We start from the raw sequence: 23,104 nt of genomic DNA on the forward strand, positions 1-23,104 counted from the left end.
GTCATATTTCCATCTTCAGCTGTGCTCAGCTGCCTGTATCACTGACCAGGCATCGTTTCTTTCCCCCTTCCTTCAGCACATTCTGCATGCCTGGAGTTACCAGAAATCCATCCCCCAGATATCTGAGCATTTAGGGCAGACTGCAGTCTCTCCAGACACAGCCGGGGAAGGCTGTTCTCAGTTGGTAGGCAGGGTGTTGCCATTTGGGAAACATTCCTTCCCATAGTTTTGTTCCCACTACAGTAATTCTACATCTCTGCCCCTAATAATGATTCAAATGATAATGATTAACAAGTATCCCAGTACCACAAATGACTGAACTATTAAACAATTAAAAAGAATTATGACATCAGGGTAGGGGGAGAGTGGATTCTATAAAGGTGGAAAATGCGACAATAAGAAATTATTTAGGAAAGGAAAATAAAAAGAAAATAGTGTGACAAGCTTGACGGCAACTTTAAATTTGTTTCTGTCTTCCTTTCCTCTCACAAATATGGTTGTGATTTAAGAGGAGGCCTTTTTTTTTCCCTTCAGACCTGACTTGTATTTTTTCACACCAGTACCACAATTTATGGGGCAAGGTAGGCCCTGGGGAGAAGTGCTATGTTATATAAACATATGCTGGCCTGCTTTTTCGACTTGTCTAGATGATGTTACTGGGTATTTTTTGAATTTCCAGAAGAAAATATTTTAGGCACTATGATTAGTATACCAGATTACAAAGTAAAAAGCACGCGACATTAAGGATCATTCCATATCACGATTTATACCAGAAGCTTAGTATCGGCAGAACTTTTCAATGTATCGCGGCATTGCAGACACACACTGTAAAGTCTTCCCAAGCGCATCTGGTTCTGCTCTCCCTGGCCTGGGGGATCTATAAAACTACTGAAGGAAATTGAAGTTAGGGAACGAGCATGTGTTTTACAGAATTTCAGATCTCTTGATTGAGGTTAGTAAAGTCTCTCTGAAAAACAATAAAAATCTTTGTTGAACCCTTTAGTGTCACGCCTGTAGGAAAGGTATTAATAAACCACATTAGTGATAACGATTTTCCTAAGTTGTGCTGTTGCCCATTTTACCAGCATAATGAATTACTTTGCATATGAGGAATTTCCTGGTTTAAAATAGTCCTTATTCATCTCTCAGCTTTTAATTACCTAGATAGCATGTAATAATTTATTGGTCACAAGACCAGGCCTTGCGGATAGGGTGGAGCAGTGTTATGATATGAAGGAGTTTCATGCAAGATTACTGGGTTTAGCCCAGTAGCCTGGAGGGAACAAGAACCCTAAACTCTGTCAGATGCTCTTCAATGAGCCAACAGTTGGGATCCCATCCAGTAAAACATGCCATTGGTCAGGGCCCTGGTGGTGAATGAGACAGGCACACCATCACGGGTCTTAAAGAAGCTGGCTGCGTAGCCACTTCCAAGCCCATTTTGTAGAGAGAAGCCTTGTAGAAACACTGAGAAGCAAAGAGAGACATGGATGTGACAAATGTAATGGCAAATCAGGACATTGGCACACATTTTAAAGTTAAAGCTCTCTGTAGAGTCACTGTGAGAGCTGGCATTGCTTTTTGTAGACACAGCACCCTTTCCTACAATACAGAGCAAATATATATTGAGTCTGTAGTGTATGTGTGTTACAGGCTCTTTGTTAGGCAGTGGAGGATGCAGAGGGTGAACAGAATTGGTCATTTCCCTTAAGGATCTCATTTTTTTATTGATGAGCTGTTGACGTCATAAATGTGAGGGATGATGTGGTGCACCCCAGGTGCCATGACAGTGAGCAAGGCATGGAAAGCTGAGCAAAGCTGCTCTTAGTACGGCAGAACTTTGGCTGTTCTCTAGAGTCAGTGCATTCTCGCGTTCATTCATTGCGTAATTATTTATCGAGTGCTTAATCGGTTCTAGGCACTGTGTCAAGGTAATGGGTTAATTAGACAAGATACCCATTAGCGTTCAGGTTGAGAGAAGCAAGGAGAGGGAGAAACAGTCACTAAGTCTGTTAACAAATGACTAAATGTTGAACGACTAAAGATAATTTCACAAAGTGATAGGAAGAAAACAGGATGATATAGTAAGGGACAGGACTGTAATGGCTGCTCCAGGAAGGTGTTTTTGGAGAACAGATGATTAAGTGGAAACTCAAATGATATTGAGATACCTCCATGTGAAGAAGAACATTTTAGGGCTGAAGGAACAGCCCGTGCCCAAGCTCTGAGGCAGGAATGAGCCTGGTAGATTCAAAGACTAAAATGTCAGTGTAGCTGGAGCAGAGAGAGTGGGAAAGAGTGCTATGAGATGGAGCCAGTGAGATGGGCAGAAAGCATGTAACCCCTATAAGCTCAGCTCTCTGGCTCATAAGACCAGTACAGCTTGTTTTTGAGTTGCGTGCCAGGGAGCAATCAAAAATGCTCATAAAAGAAACCGTGGGGCCTCCCTGGTGGCGCAGGTGGTTGGGAGTCCGCCTGCCGATGCAGGGGGTGCGGGTTCGTGCCCCGGTCTGGGAGGATCCCATGTGCCGCGGGGCGGCTGGGCCCGTGGGCCATGGCCGCTGGGCCTGCGCGTCCGGAGCCTGTGCTCCGCGGCGGGGGAGGCCACGACAGTGAGAGGCCCGCATACCGCAAAAAAAAAAAAAAAAAAAAAAAAAAAAATTAAAAAAAAAAAAATTAAAAAAGAAACCGTGAATGTCACTGTGCCATCTACTTCTATAAAGCTCATAATTGGACACAATTCTTGCATTCCATGATATGGTAAGGAAAAGAGATCATCAATGAGGTCAAAAGCTGCTTGGTTCCAAGTTATCACTAAGGCTCCCTAGCATGTATCATGCAAAGCAAGTTATTTTATGGCATATTTTTTTATGTTAAAAAAAGAAGTAACTGTGGATTAAACAAGATAGAAACATTTCTCTCTCATAGGAAAAAAAGTCCAGTGGTGTCAGGTAGTTCCAGACTGGTATGGCAGCTGCACAGTCATCCAGGACCAGATTTCTTCTATCTTGCTGCACTGTCAACTTTTATGTCCCTCTTCATAGTCCAGAATGGCTGCTTAAGCTCTAGCCATTTTATCAACATTCCAGCCAACAAGAAAGGAAAGAAGGATTAACCCTTTCTCTTTGAAGTTCTTTCCTAGACAATGCCCACCACATTTCCTCTTAGCTCTCATTAGCCAAAAGCTAGTCACATGGCCATACCTAACTGCAATAAGAGAGCCAGAGGAACATAGTCTGAGCTAGAGGAGAAGGTGTTCAGCCAAGATTCAAGTGGTTGCATCTAAGAAGGGGAGAGGAGATATATTGGGAGGCAACTAGAAGTCTCTGCCATGAAAGTCAATAAATTTTCTACATAAGCCATATGTTAGGTTTTTTTTTTAACATCTTTATTGGAGTATAATTCCTTTACAATGTTGTGTTAGTTTCTGCCGTACAATGAAGTGAATCAGCTATATGTGGCACATATATACAATGGAATATTACTCAGCCATATATTTAGCTTTTATATGTCTTTCCATAGGTAAATTGTTTTTGAAGTTTTGAGTTTTTAAAATATAATTTCCTAAAACAGATGGTAATTAGATGACGGAATGGAGGTGTTAGTTAATATTACGGTGGTAATCATTTTGCAATATATAAATATATCACATCAACACATTGCACACCTTAAATTTATGTAATGTTATACGTCAATTATGTCTCAAGCAAGAAAATAAATTTTTTAAAGAAAAAAACTTCCTACAATCTGAAATATAGGTCATGTTTCACAGATTGAATTACTAGTAATCAAAGAATTGATGCTTTATGAGATGGTTTTTAAGATAAAATACAGAGCCATCACAAAATTATAAAAACTTGTAAGAATGATATAACAAGTAAACATATTGAGCATTGAGATAAGGTGCTCTATCTTATACAACTTCTCCAGTAACATCAGAACATTTTAAAATTATAATTCTCATAAAAAGAATATTTTGTTACTAATTTTGTCCTCATTTTTCTGGTACTTTTAAGTTTTTTAAATAGCACAATAAAGAAGATTAAAATAAAGCAAAGCAAAACAAATTCTGTTCTTAATTACTTTTACTATTCTGGGAACTATATCCCTAGAAAATAAAGTTTCAGAGCCATACATTTTCTAGTGCTCTTGATTCCTTTTTAGAAGGACTATTTTGCATGTTCAATTCTCAGTATATATTGATACACAGTCAAATTTTACTTTAAAAACAAAAAGTGGGCTTCCCTAGTGGCGCAGTGGTTGAAAGTCCGCCTGCCCATGCAGGGGACACGGGTTCGTGCCCCGGTCCGGGAAGATCCCACATGCCACGGAGCGGCTGGGCCCATGAGCCATGGCCGCTGACCCTGCGCATCCGGAGCCTGCGCATCCGGAGCCTGCGCGTCCGGAGCCTGTGCTCCGCAACGGGAGAGGCCACAAAAGTGAGAGGCCCACGTACTGCAAAAAAAAAAAAAAAAAAAAAAAAGTTAGCTTCTGATTGATCTAGGTCCCAACTAGCTCTTCCTCCTTTTCCTCTGAACATCTTTTTTAATCATTTATTTCCAGAGGGTGGAGATGCAAAGGTTGTTTTTTGCATCATTCAACTAGATTGAATATTGTTTCTTAGTCCCGCAGGGTGATCACGCCTCCTTCATTTCCTCACCACCACCCAGGAATGTCCAAGGGGAAAAAAAGCACATAAACGCTGTGAACTGGCATCTGATTTGCATATTTTCTAAGATTTTCTTTGTTTGGAACAATTTGCATATTTTCTAAGACTTTTGTTTGTTTGTTTGGGATAATCCAAGCCAAGGGTTTTCTTTGTCTCTGAGTAATCAAGAGCTTCTGGTATAATTGCAAACATATTGGGGTTTATCCAAAACACCCTTCTCCTTAGTTATTTTCTGGGTGTTCTGCTCTATCTATTTTTATGGAGAAAGTAATAATTCATCCCATATAAGAGTCCAATTTAGCTCAATTCAACTGAGATTTATGTAGTGCCTTGTGTCAGGACCTATACTGGGTGTCAGTGGATCAAAAGTTGAAAAAAGCGAGTCCTTCTGAGGAGCTTGAGTTGTGAGTAAACCAACAGATCAACAGATCATTAGAATGTAAGACGCTAGTTATTTTGATCAGGACTCGCAGGGAGGGGCTAGCAGAGGAGAGGGCACTCGACCCCCAGGCTACAGTTCAGAGAGTTTAGAAAGGTTTCTTGGTACTGCTGTTCCCCACACTGTGCAGGAAGCCAAGAGAAAGAAGGGCCTTCCAGCTAGAGAGCAGCCCAACAAAGAGGGAAGTTGGGGTTCCTGAGGGAGCTGGAACTGAAAAGTGTAGCCAAGACCAGGTCACAGAAAGCTACCCGAATGTATTTACATCATTACATTAAGCCGTGGCAGATTGCAATTCCTTATGAAATACATAGTATTCCAGAAGGTACCTGAGGCCATAGAATACAGATTCAGGTCAGAGAACATGATATATAAATGCTAGTACTAAGCTAGTGAGTGATGAAGAACATTTTTTATATTTTGGCATGAATATGTATCACATAATATAATTGAAAATTTGCAAGAATTCTGTTGAGCTAAAATAAGACATCAAAGACCTTTCTCAGTGATAAGCTCCAGACCATAGAACTTGGCATGGGTATTCCTCTGTCTTTGGGTTTTATCCAAGGGACGTTTTGAGCCTCACTACCCAAGATGTGTAGCCAGTGAAGACTTTCAGTGGAAGTTCACCTCTTCAAGCCAAAGTTCGCATGAGCTTGAAATTTCGCTCTGGTTAAAGTGCGAAGTACAATGTTCACCACTTAGTGTTGACCCAGTTATGCTTATGTACCTCTGAGTTCAACTCCATGCCCAGGTACCATAACGAATTCAGACAGAAAGGGTTACATTTCTGAGGAAGGCTCCCACAGCTTGGAAATCTCTGTCACGCCATGGTGTTTCCCAGGCTTTGGTCACAAAGACACTTTAAGAAACCTTTGCAAGTTTACATTCAAATAACACAATAATATATTATCTGAAAGCAGAGTTGATTTTGATCATCTGATGTCGTTTCCATACATCAGTGGCAGTGTTGCCAGGAGAAGGCACAATTTCGATGCAGTTAAAAGCATTCTGTGTATATAATATTGATATTTTGCCATTAAAATATAGATGTTAACCTTGTGGGTTTCAGCTTTCAGGGTACTAAAGAGTATCATTTTATCTCAGGCTCAGTGAGTCAGCCTCCCCAGTCCCCTGAGAAAGGGAGCTGGAGGAGGAGATACCATGTGGGTAACTGCAGTGGGATGAGATGGGACTGAAAGTGAAATACAGCAAGAGAGTCTACCTTTTCCAAAGAAACATTCAGCTGATACAGCAGAGACGAAGCATTGAGGAGCAGTAGGGAGGGAAGAGCCACAACTTGGTGGGAAAGATCCAGAAAGTTTGTATGAAAAGAAACAATACCTGCATACCTGAAGTTGAGCACTGATTTTTTTTTCTTTTGATGAAAATGATTTCATGAAGAATGTGCTTCCAGAGGAGACCAGAAGGGTTAACTGAAACATAGGAGGAAGCAAGAGAAGTTAAATGGTCTCATAACTTGGTAGATGGCTCTGAAACAAAAGAAAAGTGGGAGTTGTGGGTTCTGAGGGTCACAAAACCACATCACAGTACAGATCATCTCTGAAGAGTTGCTCTACCAGGATGTTTCAAAGAAGCCAGAGCCAGAAAGAACAATTAAACTCAGATTTAATTAAACTCTTGGACACCATACCCAACCAAATCCTAAGAAGCACATAATAGGATATACAAGCTATATGTAATATAAGCTTTTGGAGTTTTCTCCAAAACTTGCTAACTCCCTTGGAAAAGCCCTAAATCTCAAAGATAAATAGCCCTCCTACCCAAAAAATTTGAAAGGTCTCATTCACAACAACAAAGAGAGACTTTAGCCAGATGTGTGTATGGTTAATGGGAAAAAAAACTGGAAAATTTGACAAAAATGAGAGAATATTTTTTAAATGAGTTGAATAAATAAACATACCATGTCTCTGAATAAGAGGATCACTATTAAATCATCACTTCTTTCCATTAGAGAACTGTTTGGGAGAAAAGAAAAAAAAAATTACATCTTCTCCTTGTGATTGTGATGTAACCTAGGAAAATAATTCTAAGTGCAGAAAAAGGTTAGAGTGTGACTGAAAAGGGCAGCTTTATTATAACTGTTTAGTTGTACCGTTTAGACAGATACCATTGAGTATATGTCCCCTCAGATGCCTCCCGACTCTGCAATGTCCATGGTGTCAAACATGTGTCCACACACAGTATTTCCCTAAATTCTTATTCTTCACTTTCTGATTCAGCTGGTGAACCGGGAGTAGGAAATGGGTCATAGACAATGCACCCTCCCTCATCTGGCTAGCTGAAGCCTTGGCCTCTTCCTCTGAATACCTCCCATATCAGTAAAAATTGATGTTTTTGCTTTTTAAATAAAATTCATAATAAGTTTTCGGGCCCTGGTGGCGCAGTGGTTGAGAGTCCGCCTGCCAATGCAGGGGACACGGGTTCGTGCCCCGGTCCGGGAAGATCTCACATGCTGCGGAGCGGCTGGGCCCGTGAGCCATGGCCGCTGAGCCTGCGCATCCGGAGTCTGTGCTAAAAAAAAGTTTTCAATTATATGATTAACTTACAGTCATTAAATAAACTTCTGCAAAAAGAGGGAAAAAAAACAACAGCTTCACTACCCAAAGGTAATCCCTGTAAACATATGAGTCCCGTCTTTTTCTACCCTTAATTTGTGTACTTATCTTTGATTAGATAATTTATTCTTTTGACAAATATATATCAAAGGACTAGTCTAGGTTCTGGAGATACAGCAGTGAACAAAAGAGAAAAGGCCTGCCCTCGGGAGCGTATATTCTTGAGAAGAAAGAGAAAAACAAAAGTATATTCTGGAGCATGGGGATGGTAAGTGCTGTGGAGCACTGTAGTGCAGGAGAAAGGCTGAAAAGTACTGCAGTGGCCGTGTGGTGCTGCTTGAGGTGCAGTGGCTGTGGGAGATCACTGCAAATATGACCTTCGAGCAGAGACCGGAAGTGGGATGAGGAAGCCCTGAGGCCACCTGCAGGAAGAGAATTGCAGGCAGGAGAGATGGCCAAGTGCTGAGACACTGAGGAGGCCAGAGTGCGGAAGCAGAACGAGGGCGGGAGGGAGCGAGTAGTAAAAGAGCTAGAGGGATGGGGCAGAGCATCCCTGGCCAAGGGACAATTGTAAAGATGCGCTTAGACTCCCGAGTCCCTGGAGGGTCGAGCGCAGTCACAGGCTTACTTTTTAAATGATTGCTCTGGGTGCTGTGTTGAGGATAGATTGCTATGGGAACAGGAGGAAAGGCACACATGAAAAGGCCGTGGGGGGGAATCCAGAGAGAGGTGGCAGAGCATGAGCCACGGGGGAGGGGCTGTGAAGTGGGTAGACTCTGGATTTAAGGAGAAGGGAGTTTTGCCCTTAGAATCGCTTTTTTTTTTTTTTTGCATTTTTTGCTGTACACGGGCCTCTCACTGTTGTGGCCTCCCCCGTTGCGGAGCACAGGCTCCGGACGCGCAGGCTCAGTGGCCATGGCTCACGGGCCCAGCTGCTCCGCGGCATGTGGGATCTTCCCGGACCGGGGCACAAACCCGTGTCCCCTGCATCGGCAGGCGGACTCTCAACCACTGCGCCACCAGGGAAGCCCCAGAATCTCTTACATCTCTTATATATGACTTACTATTTATCATTTTAACCATTTTTAAGTGTACTGTTCAGTGGTATTAAGCGCATTCACAGTGTTGTGCAGCTGTCACCACCATCCACGTCCAGAACTTTTTCATCTTCCCCACCTGATACTCTAGACCCATCAAACAATAACTCCCTGTTACTGCTTCCCCCCAACCCCTGGCAGCCACTATTCTACTTTCTGTCTCTGAACTTGATTACTCTAGGTACCCCTTGTAAGTGGAATCATATAATATTTGTCCTTTAGTATCTGGCTTATTTCACTTAGCATAATGTCTTCAGGGTTCATCTATTTGTAGCATGCTCCAGAATCTCATTCCTTTTTAAGGCTGAATGATAGCACATGATATGTATAAGCCACATTTTTTTAATCCATTCATCTGCTGATGTTTCCACCTTTTGGTTATTGTGAATAATACTGCTATAAACATTCATATGTGGATTTTTTTTTAAATAGAGCAGATCAGATTTACCAATGGATTGGAAGTGTGGTCTGAGAGAAAAGGAGGAAAAGCAAGTTTTTTGGGCAGAGCAGCTGGAAGAATAAAGTTTATATTTGCCAAGACAGGGAAGACTGGGGTTTTATATTCTTTTTATTTAATGTAGCAAAATAGTCACGTTGTGTAGTTAAGAAAAGTCTTCATTAATGCCGGTATGAGACCTTCCTTCTCTTCCTGCCCATTCTACATACCTTCCTTCCCCCCCCCAAAAAAAATTGTTACTTTTAGTTATCATACTTTCCCTGGATTCGCCAAAATATTTCTGTTGATTCAAAAGGGGGATGGGGAAGATAATTTAACATACTTAGCTTTTAATGCATGTCACTCAGCCTTTGTAACAGATAAAATGACCTCTATTGGAAAAGGATGGTTAGGGAGCTGAATCAAGCCCTTCTCCCGTCTCCCCAAATCACATAAATATCTAGTTATAACTGCTCCCAGAATAACTCCATGCCAGAGCATAAGAAAGCCAAACAACATCTCAGGAATATAGTCCCAAGGCTCTGGTGTTTTTTGACCTTTAATCTCTCTAAACACTAGGTTGTAAGAACTTATTTATTCAACAATTATTTATTGAACACCTGGCTGGTGGTTAAGCACTTGGGTTGTAAGAATTCATCAAGATATATTTCTTCCTCTTACAGGGATCATAGTCTGTAACTAGAAAATGGGTAATAGTTACCACCAAAGTGGAAGCACAAAGTAGGGTCAGCTAACCCAAGTCTAAGGAAAGAAGTGACATCTGATGTGGAAACTGAAGAGCAAGCAGGAATCACAGATACAGGTCCAAGGATGAGAGTAAGCTTGGGCAGATTCCAAAATCTGAAACACTTTGTGAAGCTAGAGATGAGGGCTGGCTTGAGAGATGATGTAGGGGATGTAATCAGAAGTCAGGTAGGAAAGGTCATGAAATCATATTAAGGATTTTTGTACTCCATCCTGAGGATGGTATAAAGCCGTTGAAAGGGTTTAATCCAAGAACTGCTCAAAGCTAATTTGCACTGTGGCTCTGGCTGCAGTGGGGGGACTGGCTAGAAGCAGAGCAAGAAAGGAGTCAGCAAATCCACGCATGAGGCTATTAGGAGGACAGGCAAGTTTTGGACTGGATAATGGCAGCAGGGTGAGCGAGAAGTAGATAGGTCTGAAGATACTAAAGCACAACAGAACCTGGTGATAAAGCAGATATAGTATCAAGAGACGGTTCAAGAATAGAGCCCAGGCCTCCCTGGTGGCGCAAGTGGTTGAGAGTCCGCCTGCCGATGCAGGGGATACGGGTTCGTGCCCCGGTCTGGGAGGATCCCATATGCCGCGGAGCGGCTGGGCCCGTGAGCCATGGCCGCTGAGCCTGCGCGTCCGGAGCCTGTGCTCCGCAACGGGAGAGGCCACAACAGTGAGAGGCCCGCATACCGCAAAAAAAAAAAAAAAAGAATAGAGCCCAGGGCTTCCCTGGTGGCGCAGTGGTTGAGAGTCTGCCTGACGGTGCAGGGGACACGGGTTCGTGCCCTGGTCCGGGAAGATCCCACATGCCGCAGAGCGGCTGGGCCCGTGAGCCATGGCCGCTGAGCCTGCGCGTCTGGAGCCTGTGCTCCTCAACGGGAGAGGCCACAGCAGTGAGAGGCCCGCATACTGCAAAAAAAAAAAAAAAAAAAAAGAATAGAGCCCAGCTTCTGTCTCAGGCAGGTGGTGATGAAGCCATTCCCTGAAGAGACTGCACAAAGAAAGAGCAGGTCTGGGAGGAAGACAGTGTATGTTCAGTTGGGGAATGTATTAAGTTTGAAGTGTCTCTTTGACATTCAAGTTCAGAGCTGGCTGGTCTGTGTTTGAAGCACAGGCAAGAGATCTAAGCCACAGGGAGAGACCATGACTGATCCCCATGTAGATAATAGAAACCTCCAACCTTCCCAGGGAGTGTGTGTATATGATAACAGGAGGCTCCTGAGAGAATGCCAGGATAGTCTACCTTTCCCTTTATTCAGGACTTGTCCAAACAATCAGCTTCCTAATAATTACACTCTTTGAACAGCATCTTTAATAGCTTGAACAATATTATCTCATATAGACGTACATTTATTTAACCAGCCACGTAGTTTTTCCTGTTAGTTTTCACTGGTGTTTTACTATTTTTAAAAAATGCACAATGAATATTTGCATTCCACAAAATTAGTTCCTTGGGATGTTAGAAAGCAGTATATAGGAAAAAGTGTTCCATGGTCGATAAATGTATTTTGGAAACCTTGGTTTAAAAAACTATTCAGTAGGTTCTTTACTGTGATTTCTCAAAGCCTTAAATACGCTACTCTGCCCTGTGACTCTCCAGGAGGGGTATGCTGTGGTTTGTTTATACCTTTACTAAGCATTGGGCCATGACAGGCTTTTGGAGAGAGCGCTTTCAGGACTAGTGACCACAGAACAGTTTCATAGGATATTAACCTATATGTAAAAGCTGTACCAAATTTCAACACATAGTCCCAGAAGTTGAATTATCAAATTAACGGGAATGAATATTTGTGTTCTTGATGCACATGTCAATTACCTTTCCCAAAGGCGAGTACATTGCTGATAGGAATGTAAATTACTACACATACCTGTTTCACCATACCTCCCTACTCCCCCAAGTGTGATTATGAATTGTTTAAATCTGATCTAATTTGGTAATGTTTCTGTGACTACAGAGAGGCCCAGCATTTTTCCATGTTATTGATTACTTGCTGCTTCTTTTGTGAATACCTTCTCAGGTCTTTTGCCTATCTATTGGAATCTTAGCTATGCTTATGAAGATAAGTGGTCTATTTTTATAATCAGGTTTTAGTGCAGAGTTTCATATACTTATGGCAGCCATTTTCCCAAGTTCTTATGTATCATATTTTTTTAGTTCTTTTTGAACACGTGGAACTTCTCCATTTTCATGGATCAGTTCTTTAAAGCATTTCTTTTTATAGTTTTTTTCCCACTGTTTTTAAGCTTAGAAAGTCCTTTTATAAAGTTTTATCTAGACAGTTAATAATCACTTCTTGTTTTTTTGTTGTTGTTGTTGTTATTAACATTAACTCGTAACTCCTCTGGTATTTATATTATTTATATTAATTTATCTTGCTGCCCTCCCCCCCGACAGAAGAAACTAACCAAGTTTTACAGCACTGTTTTCTGAATTTACCCTTCCAAATTAATATATTGTGCCCATACAATCTTTTTTATATGATTTTTTATGAAAAAAATTTTATCTCCATTTCCTACATTAGCAAATTGAGATGAATGGCAATTTATTAGGGTTCAGTTACTCGGCCAGTTTCAGTCTTGAGATGAGTATATACTGTGATGTTAATGTGATGAAAACCATGACATTTATAAACTTACACTTAATTTGATGTTGTGATAAAAATTTCCTTCCTTGAAGCTCATGGGAGAGATTACTGAAAAGAACACAAGACTAGAGTGTTTAAAGGAATTTGAAAATTAAAATGAAGAAAGGAACATTTGTTAATAATCAGTGGTAGTAATAAAAGCAGCCACTTTATAAACATTATTGGTTTAATTCTTACAATCCACTTTACAGCTGAGGAAGCAGAGACCCCTAAGTTACTCCCTCCATCTCTGAGAGCTGGGACAGGCAGAGCCACCACCACTTCCAGGGCTGTTTATCCCCAGCCCTGCTCTAGTTGGGGTCCGCGGATATAGTTTTAGGACTCCCCAAGGAGCCTTCTTATTTAGATAGTGTCTGTACTTAAGCCAAGAATCAGCATCCTAGTTCTCCACTTGGACATTTATAGGGTAAAAGGAGGGACAGACTTAAGAAGTGCATTGCTGAAAGTTTGTAGGCAGGTAGCACATCGAAATTCTCTCCTCCAAGACTGAACATGGGAGACACTGCAGGTGAAAAAGTAAGTGTTCCTCTCTGTGTGGGAAAGTGGGTACCAAGGGGTCACCTCACTGTGGGTCAGAAGGTAAGCCCTCTTATCTGCTCAAACCCCTCGGCTTAGCTAACTTCACGTGAGCTAGGATTTTCTCAAACGTTTTTTCTCTGCAAGTTCACAGGGAAATTTCAAAACAATTCCTCATTCCTCTGCCGCAGCTTGCGTTTTCAGGCACTGATGGTTCATTTTTTAAGCCCGCGTGGCCCGATGCTGAGACAGCATCGCTCTGCAGACAAGCAATTGTTTGTTCCCGGAGCAGGACCTGTGCCCTCAAATGTACTGGCTTTGCAGCTCCCTGGGCTGATCCTTTCTCAAGTCCCCCGGGAGGCACTTTTGTGGCAGATTCCATTTGGTTTCAAAGGGCCTCGAGGGAGGGGCGTCGGGGCTGCTTGGCGTGGCCCCCCAGTCTCCCATGTTAGGAGCGACTTGCCAGCCGCTCTCGGAGGGAGCGCGAGCCCGGCCCCGAACAGGCTGCTCCTGTTCCCCCCCATTGTCTGCGGGATCGGGCGTCCTTTCCCAGCTGACCTGCCTGCGAGTGGAGAGATGTGAAAAGTTAGAGACAAAAATGGTCTCTACAGAGTGAGGGGGAGCTTTCTTGTACAGAAAGGAAGGAAATACCTCTGTGGGATTTTATATCCCCCCCTCTTCATCCAAAAAATACAAAGAGGCTCTCTGTCTTTAATGCGAATGTCGGCTTTAAATCTTTTAGGTTTGGATTAACTCTGCAAAAGAAAAAAAATCTGACAGGCTTTCAGATATGACGCAGAAAAACTTCTTTCCCTTCAATTCATGGCGTTCATTTGCAAAGCCAAAGGCTGGTGGACTGAATAGTGGGCGCCAGTCTCCCCGTCATAGTTAACATTACAATGGTCAGAATTAGCGGCCTCCATCCCCACCAGTGGACATTTAATACAGGGTGGCAAAGGCAAGAATAAATCTTTCTTCTCTTGCCCCCAAATTAAAAGAGATTATAAAATTAAGCCAAGTAAAAGAGGTATTTTCAGTTACATGGCTTAGAATCTCATCTTACCTTTTTCCCGTAGAAGGAAAAAGAAATGTGCCATTTTGCAGTCATTACCTAACTCAAAAGCTTCCTTCCAACTAAACAAAACCCACTGACTTGATGGACATTTCCTATTACACAGTTATTGTTGGTTTTCACTATTGAGGATGTCAGCAAGCATGTCGAAGATCATGTTTTGCTTATAAAATAAAATGACTTTTATGTGAATATCTTTCGTCTTGGTGGTATCTAGAATGTGGGTGCTGTTCCATTGCATCCACGTGGCAACATTTACTTTCTGAAATTTTGGGTAATAGCATATTCTTATTTTAACGTGTTCAGAGCTGTGTCAGCCTAGATAGAGGGAAACCTGAGTATCCTTTTACCAGTAGTCTGTATCAATAAGCTTGTGTTAATGTAGAAAAAATTTTAAACAGCAGCTCCTGGTCTCCAGATGAGAGTCAGAATGAATAGGTAATCTGAAACACAACTTAAAATTAGTAATCTTTATATTTGATAAGGATTGATTGATTAGGACTGTTTATGTGTAATTGTGAACCTGCCTATACGAATTAAACTCTAAATCATTTTAAATTCCTGACCTGGTTAAAAAAAAACATTTCTTGCATGAGTTTTAGTGGGATGTAAATGTGTGTGCGTTAGTTGGCTACTTCAGAATGGAGTTTTAACAATACGTTTATGGATTTAAATAGGTACTGCAAATTTATTCTTGATAAACAAATAGACTCGAAGTGAAGCAAAATATTCCTTTTGGTTTTATTATATGACACTATCCCTTTTAAGCTCTAGTAATCTACATTATAAAGGGATTTTTTTTATTATAATCGCAAATAACTAATAGAATTTGTTGATTTTTATTATAGAATCATTTTCTTTGCAACCCCAAAGGCTCTGATATGGCAATTTGGAATTTAATACAAAGGAATGCTTAAAGTTATTTTAATCCACTTTTATTTGGGTTTTACATACTAAACATTTGGCTTGACTTTAGCAATAACAGGATGCACCAAAACAAGTTATGTAAATCTTTGAACAAAAATTAATATTATTCCTATCTAATATCAGATTGTTATTTTTCATAGATTCCTTAATTTGTTTATACTGTATTTGTGATTTATCTGGATGATCTTTTAGTATCATGCAATATTTTAGAAAAGTAAATTTTTATGTGCCAGAAATAGTAAATGTAGTTTTTAATTAGGATTGATTTTACATGTTATATTATAAGAGAATTTAATCCAGTGTATGTTTGAAGTTTGCTCAAAAAGATAAATTTTTATATTCTAAGTTATAAAAGAAGGTCAAAGTTTATTACTCCATTATTTTGATCACAGTAATAAAAATTTCACATAAAAATATGAAAAGATTTGGCACATGATAAAACTTTGTTGTATTAGCTACTTGAGGGAAAAAAAGAAATGTAGTAAATGCATGTTTTAATAAATTTGGCTTTTAATTCCAAATATTTCACAAGTTTGAATTCAGAGTTATTGTATACCTTCTTGCAGAATGAGATTCTTAAAATTATTTTACTTGAAATCATATAAAAACTAAACATGAATGATGTATTTCTTGGTTTTTAAAGTAATACTATTTCTGATGCTTTTACTCAGGCAGCCATGTTGTTCAGTTCCGGAGTCTTTTGGACAGGCCTGTTATTTATCCCTGTGGCATCTTTGCTTCTTGACGTGGTGTACAAAGTGTAAGTATAATGCTCAGTTATGTCATTAACAACACAGATGCATATTAATCCTCAGATTTCTCTAGTTGTAACATCAACTCTAGTGTAGAGCTTACAGAATAGGAATTAGTAATATTAATTCTACATAAATAAAGAAGAAAGGAGTGATTGATGAACTAGAAAACTAAATTAGTTTAAAAGAGCGAACAGAAGTAAAGCAGGTAGCTTCAATTAACATTTTTATTAATCAGCCTGAAAAACCCATTCAAGGTAGAAAAAAAATTCTTTTACTTCCAAATACATATATATATAAATTTTTAGTGAACAATAGTTGTGAAAGGGAATTTTTGCTAGCCTGATTCTAAACATGTATAAAACAGAGAATAGAAGAAACTACAACTTTACTAATCTTTCTCAAGGATTATAAGTTTTAAAGTGTCCTCTCTTCCCACAAAAAAAGATACCATTAAAGTTAGTTAACATGATGCTTATTTAATAACTGAGAGTTTTAATATTATAAATGTAAACCATTTATTTTATGACTATTGTTTCTATAATTATATTAATGCCCAGAATTACTGTAGTCTTTTTTTTTTTTTAATAAATTTATTTATTTATTTTTGGCTGTGTTGGGTCTTTGTTGCTGCGTGCGGGCTTTCTCTAGTTGCAGCGAGCAGGGGCTACTCTTCGTTGCAGTGCGCAGGCTTCTCATTGCGTTGGCTTCTCTTATTGTGGAGCACAGACTTTAGGTTTGCGGGCTTCAGTAGTTGTGGCACACGAGCTCAGTAGTTGTGGCTCATGGGCTCTAGTGTGCAGACTCAGTAGTTGTGGCACACGGGCTTAGTTGCTCCGTGGCATGTGGGATCTTCCCAGACGAGGGCTCGAACCCGTGTCCCCTGCATTGGCAGGCAGATTCTTAACCACTGTGCCACCAGGGAAGTCCCCACTGTAGTTTTTTAGATTCTATGGAAAAATTGCTTGTACACTGGTTACTGTTGTACTTAGCAGCAGCATGATCAAAACTAGTTTCATAGTCTTAAATTTTCACACGAATACTTCTACCTTTTTTTTTTTTTTTTTTTTTGCAGTGTCAAGAGGACTGCTTTCAAAACATTAGTGGATGAAGTTCAGGAGCTGGAGGCAAAATCTCAAGACCCAGGAGCAGTTGTGCTTGGAAAAAGGTAAAATATGCCCTAAATATGTTCTTTTCCAAGTGAACTTTAAATATGTCTTTTGCTAGTGGTTGGAAATAAGCAGTTAAACTTGTATTTATCTGTTAACATGGAGCTAGCAGTGTCACTGACAAATTTTGCAGTCAGAGAGATGCAGATTCAGATCAAATCTTTCTTCGCTAAGCTGCAGTTGACCTTAGCCAAGTTGCTTAGAGCTGCTGAGCCTCAATTTCCTCATCTATACAATGGGAGTGATAATACCTCCCTCATGGCCAGTTGTAAGAATTGGATAGAATACTGTGGATAAAGAAGGTGGCTTGCCATCTGGTGCTTAATGAGCACTCAATAAATGGTAGGTACAAATAGTGTTTATTATTAAACTGAAAAAGAAAAAAATAACACAGTAGAATATAGTCAAAATCAGAGCTTGACATAAAGTCAGCTCTCCCACAGTTACCTTTGTGGTTCAGTACATTGTTAGGAACTGACCTGGACATACGTCTGTCATATATGAAGTCAGTTACGTCTTCCAAGTCCTCCTCCTCACCGCCACCCGCCCCCCCGAAAAGCAAGGTTAGAAAGCTAATTGAATTGACCAAATTTCACAAAACATTATAGAAAAGAATTTAAACTTATATGAAAGCACTCTGTGATACACCACAATTATGAAGAAACTACCAGGAATTTATTCTTTCTGTCTTTCATCACACTAAAGTGAGCTAAAGTTTTGTCTCAACCATAGGAAACGTTTTGCCCTGGTCTGTGCCACCGTCATCATGGTTCACTGTCGTTACTCAGTTTGACACAGTGGAATGTCAGACTGGGAACTCAGGCTGAGACCTTGGCTTCCAGCCCTCTCGTGCTCTCATTAGGCCGAAGGAGCATGTCACACGCCGGTCTGTGCCTCTCTTAAAAATAACAACACTGGCATCTGCAGGGCATGCACCACGTGCTGGGTGCTGCACTCCTCACTTCACAGGTACTATTGCATTACACTCCTGCAACGACCCTGTACAAATCCATCATCCTCAGTTTTTCCAGATGAGGAAACCGGGGCTTAGAAAGACCAGGTTCTCAAGGTCAGAAGTGACCACGCTGGGCCTTGAGCCCATGTCAGTTGATTCTAGAAACCCTGTTGCTAACCATGCACTGTTCTGCCTCCTGCTGCTGCTTTTCAAGAACGTAGGATGGCAACAAAACTAGCCTGCCACTAACATGACAATTCGTTGCCTCTCCGAGTTGGTGTCCCTGTGTACCTGATGGGCTGCTACCTTTGGGGTTACAGGTGTAGCTACTCCTCCCTCCACCTTCTCCTCATCTCTTCCCTTCACCTCCAAGTCAACATCTATTCTATTGCCTTTCATAAATAGTTCCTCAGTAAATGTTTTTTCCCTCTTTCACTCTAGCTGTAAAAAGGATGTGGTAAGAGTTCTAGCTCACAAAATTGTGAACAAAAATATTTATTCACAATTATTAGGGAAAGTCTACTGATAGCACTGTTACTACCCTTAGTAAATTTCTCCTATTTGTATGTTAATAAAACCTACATTAAGCCCCTCCATGTGATACTGGTTTTCCATCGTTTATAGTATATCGTTGACTTCAACAATTCGTAAGTCAGGCTGAGGGTTCCATGTGATGACCTCTGATCTCTGGGTCCTAAAGACCTGAGTCTGTGATGTGTGTAGTCCCTTACATTAAATAAGTCAGAGAACCTAGAAGGAAAGAAGTGAATTCTGCCATAAATGACAACCAGCTTCTCCAAGAAAACACATCTGATAAATTTCCTGCTGCTGCTCAGCTCATTTGCCTAAAATAGCTGTTCAGCTTTTCTTAAGGACACAGGACTAAGTTAGATGTTAGCTGAATACCCCAGACAAAAACCCCTAGTACAGTAGGGACCCTGTGTTGCCATTGCTGCCAATCGGTGAAGAGAAGGATGGCGATGGTCAGTGTGGCGTGGTGTCTCCCTGCTAAATGGTAGCTAGAGGAAGGGGGAGAAAAAGGTCTGTGAAGGGGGAAAAGAGGCAACTGGTTGGAAAAGTCTTCACACCAAACTACATTCTAAGGCAGTTTAGAAATTGTCAGATTGATTTTATTGATAGAACTCTTTCAGAAACCTTGGAGAATAAGACTCATGTCAAATTTCAAAAAACTAGCTAATTTCATCTGCATTTTTCAAAGAGGAAGAAATAGTGATTTCTGTGTATTCTACTGATACCAGCCTTCCCTGAGTGCCAGAACACCACATTATTTTACGCCTCCCGGCCTCCACACATGCTGTTCCTTGTCTAGAGCTGGTACCCTCTTACAGGCTGGGTAATCCAATTCCTAGCTTTCAAAACCCAGTCCAAATGCAATTCCCTCAGCTTTTCACAGATAAAATCAATTCTTATTCTGCTATCTCTGTATCTTGTTTGTTCTGTTTTTACGTTTATTGCAGTATGATATAGTGTATTTGTTCGCCCTATGCTTGTTCATCTCCCCTACTAGATGGAGCTCCTTGTAGGAGAGGCCTCTGTCCTAGTCTTAACTGCAGCCCAGAACCGGCCACAGAGCCAGGAACATAGTAGCACTTAGTCAATATTTGTTGAGTGGATGAATGTATGGCCAAGAGAGTTAACTAAGGAATGAATGAACGAACGAATGAAAGGGTGGGTGAAAGGATAGTTGAGTAGTGGGGTTGACCTGTGGGTAATTAAATTAAAATGTGATAACAAGAACATAGAAGTATATAGGTTACACTTCCCAAACTAGTAATGCCTAGCGTTAATGATTGTTTACTTTTTTTGTCATAGAATGATGCAATTCTTAAGAAAGATCTTGCGGGTTGATCATCCCAATTTTTTTAATCTTCACTAAGCACTACTATGAAGTCAAGCTAGATGTAAAATGAAACAGTGTCAGAGAAACTATAACTTACTTGTAAGCACTGTATCCAGATTAGTATTTATAAGAATTTATTTATCATCTCTACTCATTTTCAAAAATTGAAACACCTTGGTTAAAAGAATTAGTCCTTTTTATAGAAATAGTATGCCACTTATCATAATTTCCAGCAAATTAGATATATTTTAATTTTACATCGAAATTTTGAGGGAAAAGGTATGTTTCATAGTTTCAAGTAATTGCTTTTGAGCCATGGGTTATGGTAGAAATCAGTTTAAGTCTAAAAAATTGGGAGAATAAAGCCAAACCTTATTCCTAATGCTGTGAGGCCATGGCTTATTTTTGTGTGTTAGGAAAATGACTTTAAGCTGTGAAATCCTGTTATTTGCTTTTACTTTATGTGGACATGCTCCAACACTAGGGAGCCGAAGCATCTTCATTCCCAAAGTCCAAAAAGCTTTGAAATTCAATTTTTTCCATAGGCTTATAGCAAAATTTGCTGGAAAAACCAAAACAATTTGTACTATAAATATAAGGACATTGATCGTGTTTATTTTTCTACAATGTAATATTCCTGTATTTTATAGCAGAAATATTAATTTTTGGAATATGGGCCTCTAAGATCCCACTTGGGAGTATTACATCTACACATTGTGTGAAACATATTACTTTTTCTAAAACAAAACAAAACAAAATGTGAATTCAAAATCCCAAAGATTTAAAATAAGGGGTTGTGGACAATGGGCTCATTAGAGACAGGGCAGTTATTACTGGATATCTTTCATGTGTGTGTGAAGCAATGCATCTTATAGTAAGGCAGTATGAATAATGAGTCTCATAATTTTTTGTATCTAACTGTAGACATTAGCCAGCATATCATCATCAGCCGTTACTAAATAGAATTTTAGCCCAGCATCTTCAGGTCAGTCCTTATTAATTTGTCCATCACCACTGCTTGGCCCACAGCCTTAGCTTTAAAAAAGACAGTAGGGAAGTATGGATGTCAGATCATTTGGTCATGAGGGTGATGATGGTGTTCTCTCCCAGCTTTTCTCTGTATTGTTTATCTTAATGAAAAGCAATTTTAACATTGCCCCAGAACTAATCGAAAAGAAACTATATTTTTCAATTTTCACCTGGGTTTTACATCAGGATTACATAAATTTCTTTGAGGCTGGGGCGGAGGCGCGGGGTTGAGGAGGGAGGTGATTAGGATAGGAGGACATATCAAATGTTTTCCCCCAGCCTACTCTCATCCCTGTGATGAGGGTTCCATCCAACATTTGAAAAGAAACGAAACAGAACAATGAAATACCTCCTCCAGAGCAGAGATTAGTTAGCCTTCTTATATTCATCGTTCATCTCCCCACCACCACTGCCTACTACAGGACAGCTGTCGTATGCTATGCACTAAAACATTTCATGAATGAATGAAAATAGCTTGGCAACCCAATAAAAAAAAACAAATGCAAATTGACCACTCTTCAAAGATAACTGAAAATACCTTAAGACAACATGTTCCAGGACAGTAAATGGGTTATTACCTTTTTTTTTTTTAGTATTTCTAAATGAAATTTTATTTTAAAACGTGGTATATTTCCACCCCACCTCACCAGATATCTAAGTTGCAGCATTTTAACAGGCTTGGAAATAACGTAAGTGGTAGTTGTGTGATTGCATTAAATAAATCGAAAACTTACATAGCTTGGTATGTACATGAAAGACCCTACAAATTGAGTAAAACTACTGAACAAGAGTTGTGAATAAGATGTGGTTTTAGTTAGAAGGCATCCTAGAGTCTTTTTTTCTTCTCACACTGTGTTAAACTGTTCAACAAAAACTAAACTTTTAACATGTCTATTAATGTTAACATGTTACCAGTATATTTTATAATGTGGCTTGAGAGTGATATCAGTTACCCATAAACATTGATGGCACAGAAACTGCATAACTTTGAAATGATTAGTAGTTCTCCAAAAGTGGGATAGGACTAGAGAAATACAAATCATCATCAGTTATTATTTATTAATCACCCTCCAATGAACGGCATTTATATTCTGAGGAGGGAGCTTTTGTTCTATCAAGAGGTCCGATGTAGCTAAGGCAAAAAGCAAAACAAAAAACAAAAACCTAGTAGTTTTCCTAAGGAAGTGGAGTGAGGGGCATTATTCGTGAAAACTCATGTTCAGCAACAGACTTCTCCTGTTGAGGTAATGTTGAATATAAACCAAGGCATCAGAAATGATCCTCACCGAGTATCTTTTGTTTCGTGATGATCTCTGTTCTAGTTGGGTTTTTTAAAATAATAAATTCCTTGGGATCTGGGGGATGGTAAGGCTGGGAAGAACCAGTGCTTCTAAGTGTTGAGTGGTTCCTGAGTACCAGTAACTGTGGTTGAAGCTATACAACTCCCTGAATCCTCCGTCAGCCTGAGGTTAGGAATTGTCCTCCTGTTCTCCATGAGATGTCCAAGAAAGGTTGCCTAAGGTGACCCAGCTAATAAGTAACAGACTCAGAATTAAACCAAAGTAAGACTGCAAAGCCCAGGCTCTTTCCACAGAAGTGTGCTTCTTTCCCCAGAAAGAGACTTGCTTACTGCTTTTTTTTTTTTTTAACACTAGACATTAACTTGATGTAACAGCTGAGTGATAAACTAGCCTTATATGAACCATTACAAAACAAAATTACATTATCTCATATATTTAGGTTGCCATAATATGAAAGGGGCAATTCTCACATCTGCCTTCTTATCGCTTCCATAATTGTAATATTAAAGTATCATGTTATAGTAGTAAAGTATCATGCATTCAGGAAGGCCAGCCTGAAACCCGGAAAATGTATTTTGGGAAGAAGTAGCTCTATCATGATACATTGCCGTCCTCTAGTCTTCTGTAGTCATTTCAGTTTTAAACACCAGAGACTTGCTAAGCACCCCATCCACGATGCTCTGCTAACAACATCAGACCACCTGCTGCTAAAGCTGCCGACTTCCTCAAAGCGGTTACATATTTTAGTGTCCCTATGAGTCCCTGGGTCTGTAACGGTAGATCATTTTAAGAGCAGAGTAAGAAAAGTCACTCTGTAAAAATGGCTCCTTCTCACTCCCCATATCTGTTTATTTCACTACCAAAAACAAGTTTTACAAATTTTTGCAAAACCACTGGAGTTTTA

At 40.1% G+C, this 23,104-nt stretch overlaps 1 protein-coding gene across 3 annotated transcripts in view; it reads left to right on the forward strand.

Moving 5' to 3' along the window:
* Nucleotides 1–23,104, forward strand: part of ATP8A1 (ATPase phospholipid transporting 8A1) — a 238,334-nt gene that overhangs the window by 210,921 nt on the left and 4,309 nt on the right. For all 3 annotated transcript variants that reach the window (XM_060110533.1, XM_060110538.1, XM_060110544.1), the window contains 2 exons: nucleotides 15,805–15,893; nucleotides 16,961–17,053. In XM_060110533.1, the coding sequence (XP_059966516.1) occupies nucleotides 15,805–15,893; nucleotides 16,961–17,053 (182 nt within the window). The remainder of the gene's footprint in view (nucleotides 1–15,804; nucleotides 15,894–16,960; nucleotides 17,054–23,104) is intronic.

Source organism: Mesoplodon densirostris, chromosome 1, assembly GCF_025265405.1.
Source record: "Mesoplodon densirostris isolate mMesDen1 chromosome 1, mMesDen1 primary haplotype, whole genome shotgun sequence".
Classification (NCBI taxonomy): domain Eukaryota; kingdom Metazoa; phylum Chordata; class Mammalia; order Artiodactyla; family Ziphiidae; genus Mesoplodon; species Mesoplodon densirostris.